The sequence below is a fragment of the Pholcus phalangioides genome, unplaced genomic scaffold (assembly GCF_987345545.1).
Source record: "Pholcus phalangioides strain wild (caught in Gottingen) unplaced genomic scaffold, Ppha-v1.0 ptg000029l_1, whole genome shotgun sequence".
NCBI classification, from domain to species: domain Eukaryota; kingdom Metazoa; phylum Arthropoda; class Arachnida; order Araneae; family Pholcidae; genus Pholcus; species Pholcus phalangioides.
Window position 1 is genome coordinate 9,202,875 of NW_028301619.1, and position 12,374 is coordinate 9,215,248.

At 35.4% G+C, this 12,374-nt stretch overlaps 1 protein-coding gene across 1 annotated transcript in view; it reads left to right on the forward strand.

The window, feature by feature from the left end:
- The window catches only part of LOC149067657 (glycerophosphocholine cholinephosphodiesterase ENPP6-like), a 406,701-nt gene that overhangs the window by 333,125 nt on the left and 61,202 nt on the right, over positions 1-12,374 (forward strand). The window contains exon 5 of the mRNA XM_089252525.1: positions 10,903-11,064. Within this exon, the coding sequence (XP_089108651.1) occupies positions 10,903-11,064 (162 nt within the window). The remainder of the gene's footprint in view (positions 1-10,902; positions 11,065-12,374) is intronic.

Below are 12,374 nucleotides of genomic sequence, written 5' to 3' on the forward strand. Positions count from 1 at the left end.
TATCCCAACTTACCCCGTATATAGATTGTACATGCTCTCTACATATGCTTAGAGACTGATGCTGCAATTGCATCATAATTGAATATTTTCGTGAGATTTTTTTACATTCCGAAGACTAGGCTGTAAACCGAAAAAGGAGGAGGCTGTACTTTTAAATAAAAATTTTCTTTGCTTCAGTCCTTCAGTCTATTTTGATATTACTTTCTTATTATCTGAGGTATATGATTACACTCATACATTCAAAAACTTTATTTTATACCACTATCTTAACGTGCGAAGAAATTTGTATGATGCTTCTAAAAATTTCTAAATACACTGGACTACACATTTATTTTGACGAAGTTTCTACGTCCGAAAAATAGTCATTTCTTATGTTACTCGGTGTGCTGAACACAAATTTGATCGTAAAGAGGTTAGATTAGCCATGGTTTCTTTGATCATTTTTGTCGCACCACGGTCATTTTCTGCACACGAGGTCTAATAAGACCGCGACCTAGAATTTATTGCTGATTACGAATGGCAGCTTTTTTTTATACTCACCGAGAGGCTCGTGCGCTAACCCCTCGGTGTGGGACTCCCTGCGGTATCAATCTTTTCTGTGGTCATGTCACCGTTTCTGTTGTACCCCTGTGTCAGGAAAGTTTCTGACAAGAATGAACCGGGTATCGAACTCGTGACACCTCTATGCAACCTCTGGTACTTTGGGCGAGTATCTTATCGACCTGGACTACCAGCACCAGTTTTCTTTGAAATTTCACATTTATTACATATATAATAACACAATATAATACATTGAAACGGCATAAGTATATACAGAAAACCAAATAAATATACAGAAAACCAAATAAATATACAGAAAACCAAATAAATATACAGAAAACCAAATAGATATACAGAAAACACGTAACATAAATATACAGAAAACACGTAACATAAATATACAGAAAACACGTAACATAAATATACAGAAAACACGTAACATAAATATACAGAAAATACGTAACATAAATATACAGAAAATACGTAACATAAATATATAGAAATTTGTATGTTCTCAATATGTTGACACAATATTAATATGCATAAAATCACAGTGCAAATACATAGAAACACAACAAAAATACACGGAAACTCAAATGTAATTTACAGCACAATAGTTCATTTATCGGCCCTCTTTCGCTTACACATGTAGGAAATTTCATCATGCATTTTGGCGATATAATTTTGATCCCTATTCGGTGGATTGTAACAAACTCCAACAATAAGCTTATGACGTCTTTTGTTCTCAAGTTCAACCCATATGGTTTCAATATCACTTCTCTGCACGTTACACTCTCTAGCCTTCAAACATGATTTCACGTATATCAACACTCCACCCCCTTTCCTATCAGATCTATTTCTCAAAAAAGTATCGTATCCGGAGATGTGTAAGAAAGATTCATCCCCATCGCTTGCCCAAGATTCTGTAATGGCTATAAGATCCAAGTCCTCCACAACTATCATAGTTTCTAAAAAATCTTTCTTGTTACCCAAGCTCCTGGCATTTATTAACACACATTTTAATTTGCCCGGTGGTTTGTTGTCAATCGAGAAGCCATCCAAGTCAGAGGTGGGTAATTCCCCGTCAGTACTGTTGTGATTATCATTAACTAACCCGCATTCCCGACTACGTGGTCTGGGAGTAAAAAACCTGACCTAAGACTATCGTAAACCTCCCAGACCCCTCTCTTATTTAGATGGATCCCATCCGAACGAAGCCACCTATCGGTAAATGCGGGAAGCTCCAAGAACGTGACCCCAAGTGAGGAGCAAATGTCCTTCAGGCCTATATTGAATTGGTGGATCCTACTCCTATATCCCCTACTACCCCTTGGCAGCACTGGAATCACTGCCACATCTGAACCCCCCTCCCTAGCGGATAATAGTAAATCCCGGTATTCTGACAGAGACTCACTAATATTCGCTCCTACCTGATTTGTTCCCACCCACAGAATCACCCGCAAGGGCAACTTTCGGCGATGAAAAACGTCTCGAACGTTGCCAATCTTCCCCCCAGGAAGACAACAGCGCTCGAAACCCCGAAAATCCCTACACACTCGGTTCCCAAGTTCCCTAACCATAGAATCGCCGATGATTAAACCCCTATCACTATCCCCCTCTACCTCATCCACGACCACCCATTCGCCCTCTAAAATGTCGTTGTTCGTGGAGATTGCTTCTTCATCAACAGGTGGCTCGACGACCAGAGGGTCCGTTATAACCGGACCCTCTAGCACCCTAACTTTTTCCCGTAAAGCTTCGACCTCGTGTTCCAGCCTTTTTCTATCCAAGCACCCTTTACAATTGAAACTATCAGCTACTATACCCCTAGACCAGGGAAACCTCCCGTCGCAAGCTCTACACAACACTAGTCGAGGTCGAGGCATACTAACACTATTGCTAAAGCTAGATAATAATAATAATACTTAACAATACGAAAATGAGAAACGTTAACTGGAAATTAAAATAATGTAAAATACATTACTATGCAAAATATACGTAAGAGATTATACGAAAAAATTACGTAAAGTAGAATGCTCAGCACTAAATCACGAAGAATAAAATAAATATGTATATAAAGAATACAACACCCTCTAAAAAAAGTATTAAGCTACGAAGTACAATTTATACTTATTAGAATTAGCTAACTATCTCAAAACACTAACACTACAACAATAGGCCCAAATGGAAGGAAAACAACGTTATTGAGAGTACCCGGGAAAAAGTATACACTGTTTGCTAACACTAACGTCCAAAACCTACGAACTTATATCAAAGAAGCGAGCGAACCTGGCGAAAAAACAACGAAAATGAAATGCGAACGAGAAAAATAAATATAAGTCGATCGAAAATACACAACGACAATTTAAAAAAAAATGAGAGCAATATAAAAAAAAAAAAAAAAAAACCACTTATCTCACAATCCAACGTGCGCTAAAAAAAAAAGAAAATCACCGCAGAATATGACCCAAAAATAAACAACACGCTAAGTAAAACTCACGAGAACGAAGAAAAACACAAAGAAAGACACAAAATGGCGCACTGGCGTGTCGGTGAGCGGAGCGCGATAATAGCACGTCCGTTCCCAACGACGGCGAAGACGATTATCCATACAAATACAACGCCACAACAGGCAAAATGCCCAACGAGGTGGCTGATAAAAAGATGCCCATAAAAATATGGATGTCATATATTTCAAAAATGACTTTATGACTTTTAATTAAAAAATGAATTATGACTTTTATAAAAAAAAATTTGCATAAAGGGGTGCAATCGCCTTCTTTTATCAATGGGGGATTGTCCGTGAGCACCCGTCGCACATCTCTGAGGATGACTGTGTAGAAACATACTTAAACTACAATTTTTTCAAAAACACGACGTGCAATTACTTAAAATCTCAAAATTTGTTTAAGGGATCTTGTACATAAAAAATAAAAATAATTTTTTTACATAGTCCCGATATGATAAAAATTCCAGTTATTGAAATGTACATTCCGCTCTGAAAAGTCATTTGAAAACATTTGATATTTTTGAATATTTATCGAGATATTGAACTGTTATAAAATCACTATTTTTTGGCAACTTATCACTGTGTTGGCGTGTTTTTATTCCCGCAATAGTTTCTATTTCTAGGGATTGTACAGAGATAGAATATGATAGGATCTGCCCGAGTTATTTTTTAAAAAAGTATGGTCCAATTATGAAATTGGCCTTGAATCAGCACCACACGGTTACTTGTGGAGAATGCAATGGCAGTTCCTGCAACACTGTGGGATGTCCAGATGAGAAAATTCGACAGTTGTGAGTTGACTGACTCATTCAGATAAAAATAAGCCTCATCTTCCCATGATATTTTCCAAGGCCAATCAATGTTGATTTCCATTCGAGCAATAAAGCGCGTAAGCAAGTTAGCGCGTAGGTGAGCCGCTTATCATAATCTGTGATTTTTAATCATTGCTCTCAGTGCTACAGCAGACACTGAACCTTTAAGCAGGTTATGACGCCTTTTAAATTCCCCGAGAGCCACCATGGCATTACACTCTCTAATGTAGAACAGCTTCAGGGTGGATTCACGTCTATAAACACTCACCGTGTCGTGTCAGACACGACGAACATTCTTTGACATAAAATTAATGAACGTATTCACATCTATCATATCGTGACTGCACAGACGCAGACAGAGACATTTTCACGTTAAAGAATGTTTGCAGAGTCTGACACGACACGGTGAGTGTCTGTAAATGTGATTCCACCCTTACAAGTAAAACACGGTGATGTACTACGCACTACTCTGTCATGGTGAATTCTGATTCGTGGAATTCTGTGACGTGGGAATGACATTAGCACGCCACGAAATCATAGAACTTTCTCTGACTAATACGCTGACATGACGTGGGACCGCGTCAACTCAGAGTAGTGTGTAACAGCCTCAAGATAAAGCGCATATTAAGCACAAATCAGCGGTCAATCAAAGAACTGTTAACTGACTGAACGTTCGCTCTTCCCTTTCTAAAACGAATCAGCGGCGCTGCTGCCACATACGCACTGGGCAATTTGCATAATCCAGCAAGATTCGCAAAATCTTCCCTATCGGCAACTTTTGGTACAATTTTTTATTTTCGGAATTTATCTCCTCATGCCTTCTATAGTGTGTATATCAGAAAGAGAGAGAGAGATATTTGGTTCCATTTTGTTCATTAGTTTTAGTTGCAGATGCTTCCAACAGGAAAAATTATTTTATGGTCACCCTCTGTGTGTATAACACTATTTACATTTTTGTATGAAATACATTTTTGCACACTTGAAATTTTCTCCCATTTCATGAAATAAAAAATTTTGTAGGCAAATTAATTTCCAAATCCGAAGTCATTTGTTAACTAAGCACTTGAAACTGGTGTGTGTTAATTAATAAACTGGTAAAGAATCGATCCTCTTATATTTTGTTATTTTGCATCCGGGTGTGTTGTGAGAATATCTAATTTAAATATTTTTATTCGAATGGTAAAATGAGTATAGTTAATTTAGAGGGGTTTTTTTGCATGTTCTGTTCCGTTTCGAAAACTACAAACAAAAAAGTTATTTTTATTTGGTTTCATGCAAAAGTTGCTTGTTGTTGCATTCGTCGTTATTATCACGGCTAATGGCTCGAAAGGAGAATAGATAAAAAATTAATTATGTGTTGTTGATAAATTTTTTAATATTTGAGTGCAATTTATCATCTAAAATTAATGAAGCTCTTTATTAAGAAGCAGCAGCGGTAATTAATGAATATAATTATGTAATCATGTTTTAACGTTGAAAGCGCTGAAAGTCCAAATATCTAATTTTTATGGCGTGTGTTGCGATTTATTTACTTCGTGAAAAATAGATCACTGAGTCATGGAAGGCGTTCGAAATAACAGTATGACTGTTTTTTAATTTTCACGAATGAACAACTGAAATTGTTATATAAACACTACAAATACACACTTTTTAAATTTAAAGAAACATTTAAGGGATCTCCTACCTTTTAACGTGATGAAAAACTTTCCTATGTAGAAATATTAATAAAAATAGTAATTTATCCATTGATTTATTTTCAATTTTTACCACATATATTTGATTGTGTATGATATTCTATGCCAGAACAAAATTTTGCATATCTCTAATATCGAATTATTTACAGATTTTCAAATAAATACGTTAAGAACAGCTTGCACACATGATAGAATTGCATGAAATCAATATAATCGAATAAAAAAAATCAAAATAGAGAAAGCTGTTCAGTGTTTAGAAAATGATGAAAAAGTTTGAATTTTATCGACTCAATCTTGTTCAAATTAATTTTTAAATTTCAAAAATTTCAAAATTTTAATTTTTAAAAAATGCTATAACCCAAGTGTTTATGAATGGATCGCACATCTTTTTCGTAATTTTATGAACTGAATAGTTTTCTTTATTCTGAAACATTTTTTATTCATTTTCACTGATGTCATGTTATTCTATCATGCGCACAAGCTGTTTTTATTGCGGTTTTTTTTTTTTTGAAAATTTGTAAAAAATCAAGTATCAAAGATATGTAAAATTTTGTGCTGCCATACGATACATACAGAATCAAATATATGTGGTAAAAATTTGAAAATAAATCAATGAATAAATAATATTTTTAATAATATTTCTATATAAGAAAGTTTATTACCATGTCAAAAGGTAGGAGTCCCCTTGAATAACTGTTATAATATCAACAAATATTCATTTAGTTCGTATTTGCCAATGGTTTTAATAGTGAAAGGAGTTTTTTATGCACACTGTTAATCATATAATGTTCTAAAATTATGAAAATGCAAAGTTGATGCTTTTAATTTTGTTTTGGTTTTTTTTTCAAAAAATATTTTTGTTATCTGGAAGAGCGGTTCTTTTTCGTAAGATTTCGGATCAAACGAAATTGAGAGAAAAACTGTAAAACGGGAGATAAGCTATATATAAGTTTTTTTATTATAGGGGATGAACAGAAAAGTTGGGTAAACATATGGCTTAACTAAATTCAATAATTAGTTCTTCTAAAAGCTATATTTACTTTTAGTGTTCGTTAAAATGTAATTACTTGACGAAATCTTGAAACTGGAGGATTATTACTTTCCTCAATTTTTTTATTATTTTAGTTCCCAAAAGTGAACTTTGTTTAAAATATTCCTCAAGAAATGAATAAATTCTTTCGCAGATGGAAAAAGCAAAGAGTAAAACACTTCAGATAATTGTTTGAGGCATAATTAATTTATTAGGTCCAATTTATCATCTTAAAATTAATGAACTATTTAATAAATTCTGGCTAATGATGCTTTCAGGGCACTCGAAACAAATCGTTGCGTTGCCTTGCGCATCTCATTTTCTTTCATTGAGAAAAATGGAACCGTATATTCGATGACATTTGCAGACAAAGTACGTTAAAACTGGCAGTACGAAAAACATTTTGTAGCAGAACAAATCTTTTCATGCAAAGCCATTCTAAATACTTCGTTAACGTTCAAAGATATTAAAATCTCTCAATTACCTAATTTTATTACTTATGTATTACGCCGGTCATCCGCTGGAAGCTACTAGAAGTGAAAGCAAGTAGCTGAATAAGTCGCGTGTATGCGCAAGACCACTATATAAGTCTTACGCATACACGCGACTTGTCCTACTTGTTTTCCCTCTTAGTAGCTTCCAGTGGATAACCGGCGTAATACATAAGTGATAAAATTAGATAATTGAGATTTTAATGCCTTTGAACGTTAACGAAGTATTTAGAATGGCTTTGTATACCTGTCTTAGCTTCCAACGGCCTTAAACATAGTCTGTGCAAAAGTTCTAGCATAACTTTTTTTATGGTCTCGTTCGCTGCGCCATCTATTAAGCACCGATGACACTGGATAGTATGAAATACTATTCAAGTTCTCGAATATTGTGTGGAAAGTTATTATCAATTATTCATCTTGAGAATAGAGGACTGTATAGTAGGGTGGAACGAAAAGGGTGTTTTTTCACTTTTTTTGGAAATTGATCTTGCCTTAGTATTCAAAAGATGCCTTTCTAGGTTTTAAGAAGTTATACCAAAATCTAGGAAAATATTTTGATATCTTGAGGTTCCTCACAGACCCTGAAGGTCGAGCAAAAAGACGTTTCTAAGTACACATTATAAAAATCTTTTCAAACATAAACGAAGTTGATGATTTTTAAAAAGTATTTTTTAAAAAAAGATAAAAAAGAAAAACATTTAATTTAAAAGTTATTCAGTACATGAGGCAAAACTGAATATATATATATACCCAGAGAAATATATATATATACTCACAAGTTAAAAAAGAGTTCCATTTTATATAAGTTATAACTCACAAGCATATTTGCTTATTTGCAGCTGCCATGGCAGTTGAAAGGAGAATTTTTCAAGCATTCCGAATATAGTGATTGGAAGAGGGAGATGAAAATAAACCTTTTTTTTGGGGGAGGGGGGGGGATGGGGACAAAACTATAACAATGTTCCAAATTAAAAAAAACATAGTTTGATGATATATAGGTATCAGGAGAATGCCTCTATTGCTTCCTCTGTTATCACACTGCTATTACATTTCACGTTTTTGCAAAATAGTCCGCTTTTGTTTTTTTCAAACGAAGGAAGAGTACTCCTTGAATTTATTCTGGCTTGAATGAAGCCTTCACGACTCTCGGTTGTTGATACAGCAAGAGATGCTTCAATTACGAGTCGTACGCACCGTTCAACTGCTTGTGTGCGGCACGGAAAATTCGGTATAGATGGAAAAGCAGGTTCAGATCATTTTTGTGGGTCCCTTTCCTGATTTTTCATAATAGGTGGTTCAGTCACTCGCACTTGATCCCATGAAATTAGTTCCGAATACTGCTTAGCAGAAAAGTTTATTTTCGGAACATGGATGTACGAATTTCTACTTCTTATAATCCTTCATTTCTAATTTTCAAATTGAAATTATTGGTCTATTGTCATATTTGGCTTCTCTTTCGTCAATAACACAACATCTTCCAGCACAGCATTCGCAATAATTGCAGCTGATCGATCAGACACACCAGTTCTATCACAAGCAAGAGGAACATTTGGTAATTTAGTTCTCATTTGTGAGGATGATGGTAGAACTTCAAAAGCAAATGAAGTACTTGCTTCGGCACCGATTGATGGACCAGCTTCAGTACTGGTAGATAGAAATGCTAACTTCAACGGTAAACTGTGTTTTGGCTCACATAGATCACTTTCCTCAGAATCGTTGGATATAGATGAGTTTTCAGTGGTTGATGAACTAGTTTCCGCCGTTTCTTCTTGAGATGACTTCAAACGGGATACCATTTTCATTTTCCTTTGTTCATTGTTTTTCAATTTCTTAGTTGTTAGGACATCTACTCGACCAATGGCCATCTTGCATGTACTTCTTTGATCTTGCAAGAAATCTCGCTCTAAATTTGGGACCTTTCTCAACTTGTCACACTTACAGTCTTCAAAATCACATTTGCATGCTGCAAATTCGAAAAATTTCCGTGCTTCCCACTGAAAGGATTTTACGTTCAACTTGAAAGTTTGAGAATCTTTCTTTTTTTTCATATTTTTCTGAAGATTCTTGTATTTACAGTAAAAGTCTTTGAAATTTTTGCATATCCGTTGGTGAGAAACCGTAGGAATTGAAGCAGTTTTCCAAATATTTTCTGTCTCTGGCACAATAATTTCAAGAATGCCTGCAATAGCTGGATCTTTTCTTGATTGTTGAGCCTTCATACTGCGTTGAGTCAGCAAATAACAAAGCTTAGCATCGCCATAGGTGGGCGAGACCCGAGAATCCCACTCTTTAGGGAATTTCCTAAAATGTCACAACAATAAAAGCTTCTGGTCATCATTTTGACTGCTGTACACCCTCTCAGTTAAGGGGTAAGATTACAGATGAATACTGAAAACAAGGGAAAAACATCGGGGTCACTGAACGAATCTCGTGTTCAGGGGAATAGGAAAGCCGCCTCCGCTGTGTCATGTTACAGAATTCCAGACGTGCGTAAAACTTCAGGGGCGATGAGGAACCTCAAGAAGTTTGAATTTTGGGGAAAAAAATTAGGAATGGCATTTCTTCACATAAAACCATATTTTAAATTCTATTACGATGGCCATTTCGAAAATTTTTTTTTTTCGTTCCACCCTACTGTATAGGTCACAGGGCGTAAAAACAAGACCACCAACAACACGGGATCTTTTTGTGTATACGTTGTATTTCCACGCACATATCGATTTATCACTAGAGTGGAATACAATTTTCCTAATGCCATTTAATCTTCGAAATTCAACTTCTGAAGCTTTTCCTCCAAAACGAAACCAAAATATATCCCCCCCCCATTGGAAAATAGTATTTTTACATCAAAATAAATTTTCCTTTATACGAATGGAACATTTTCAAAATCCGTTCAAAACAAACATATAGTGGTAACAAACAAAAACTGTGGTAACGTTTTTGTCATAATAAAATTCAATTTATGGATCGCTATTCTGTGACCAATTTTAAAAATTATAAATAAATTGAGTAATACTCTGCAGATTAACTATAAATAAATTATTTGTGGTTTCAGAGTTATTTTCATAGGCGTACGCAGAATTTTCTCGAGGCGGAGGTGGGGGGGGGGGTTCAGATTTTTTTCCTTCTGGGGGGTTACTTTTTTCTGCAAAATAACACTATAATCTTGGCTCAAGGGGGGGTAGAACCCCAACCCCCCCCCCTTTGCGTACGCCAATGGTTATTTTAATATTTATAGAGAATTATATTACGCGCATCGCGTTTTTTCAGTAAATATTCTATCCCATTCGTTTCAAAGAAGTTAGAAATAAGAAAAGAGAGCGCATAAAAAAATCTCCTTCGAGCAGACTTTCTCCAAAGAGTATGTTCCTTAAAAAAACCGTTTTTATGTAAAGCATTTCATTTGAAGGTTGCTGAGTTTTTTTTATAAAAATCACTCTCAAATATTTATTCGTACTCTTTCTCGTGATTCTATCAAAATTTTCAAAATCCGTTCAAAACAAACATAAAAGAAATGATTGGAGAATGGATTGCAAAGACACGGCGGAAGACAATGTTCGAGCGTGTCGTAACGTATTTTTGCCGCCAGCGGGGGAAATCCCAGCATTTCTCAGAGAAAAACGAATCCATGGAGATGTTCTTTTTACTCTCGTCCAGAATCGATACCACCTATCAAGGCTTAAAGATAAATTCTTCATGAGCCACTACGGCGTGATATCTTGTTCTCCTTCTGGTGACGTGAACAGAAAAACAAAACGAAACTACTTTAGTTGTTGTTGTTGTTGTTGATGCTTCCCCCTCAGATATTGTTTTCTGTAAATTGCAGGTAAACTTGGTGATCGTCTCCGACCACGGCATGCAATCAACCGATCCTTCTACATTGAATGTAATTGATCTCCAAGACAAGGTAAATCTGGCGAGTATTCGATACATGGTGTACTACGGAGCAAGCAGCATGATACTTCCAGAAGAAGGAAGCGAAGAAACGGTAAATTACTACTAGCGTGTATCATGCAAGTTCTGTTCACTACTCATTCATGCAGTGATGAATATTTATACTTATTTGATTTAGGTCTAAATGTACAGATTACTTATGGTTATGCTTTCTTATTTGAGATTAACAATTGTTATTCCGTCTCAATCCAAAATATCAACGATTCCAATCAATGTCAGATTAAAATTGTTTTCGCGATAAACTCGTTTGATCGATCTCCATATTCAAACTATGAATGAAATCTTCCGTTCAATCGCCAAATAGATTAATTGCATTAGAATACAGATTATAGTCATTTTCAATTTATATGTGTGTGTATATAATGTTTATTCAAGATTTGAAGGGGACTTGAATTTGTTGTATTGAAGTTTATATATAAGAGTAATTCCTTACAAAACATTTCAAAGCGAATGATTATTCTGCAATTAGGTCTCTGCATATGCTTTCGGGTAATCTTATATATCTGCTTATATTAATCCTTGAAAATGCAACGAAATCTCTCTAGTATTCAAATGATATTTCTGTCGTAAAGTATGGACACAATTGGAAATTTTAGAGGGTCATTTTGTATGACAAGGAAACTTAATTTCCGGATTATCTCTGTTTTACGTCCAGTTTATGCGTTTGTCCATCTTTGCTGATCGCGCACGAAATGACAAAATACTAAACATTTGAAGACCTGACGTTCAAATAAATAATTAATTATTAGTTTAATCTCCAAACCATAAAATTTTAATCTAGGAGCCCTATTAGTACACACCACTGTATAAGAAAAAACTTTAATCCGATAAACAATTTCTGCACTGTCTCTCTTTTCACAGTCAAGAAATCTTTTTTTTTTTTCACCGCACAAGGCTTCTAAGGCCGAACACATACTGAGGTGACTACGAGGTACGAGAGTGCATAATAGAGACTAGTGACTAACTATTGTATTGCTTTGTTCTACACCACATTTTCTCGAGCAGAGAGACAAAGAAGAGAAAGTGGCCGAGGTGAGTGACTTGAACAATCCGGTTTGTTTTCACCTCGATCTGATGATTTTCACTATCTGTTGATTGGTCCGTTTCTTCATTTTATTCTTTCCCTCTTTGCGATGATCGGGGATCATCATCATCATCATCATCATCACACCCTTACATTTCCGAACTCCTCCGGCCATTTTCTCTATCCTTCTCCTCTTTTACTATGCGAGGACGTCTCTTCCTCCACCTCTATGCATTTTTTCTTCCTAGTCGCATTTATCGTACAGCTGACCTCTTTGCTCCACTATAACCGCAGCCGAAGACAACGGCATTCACGTTTTC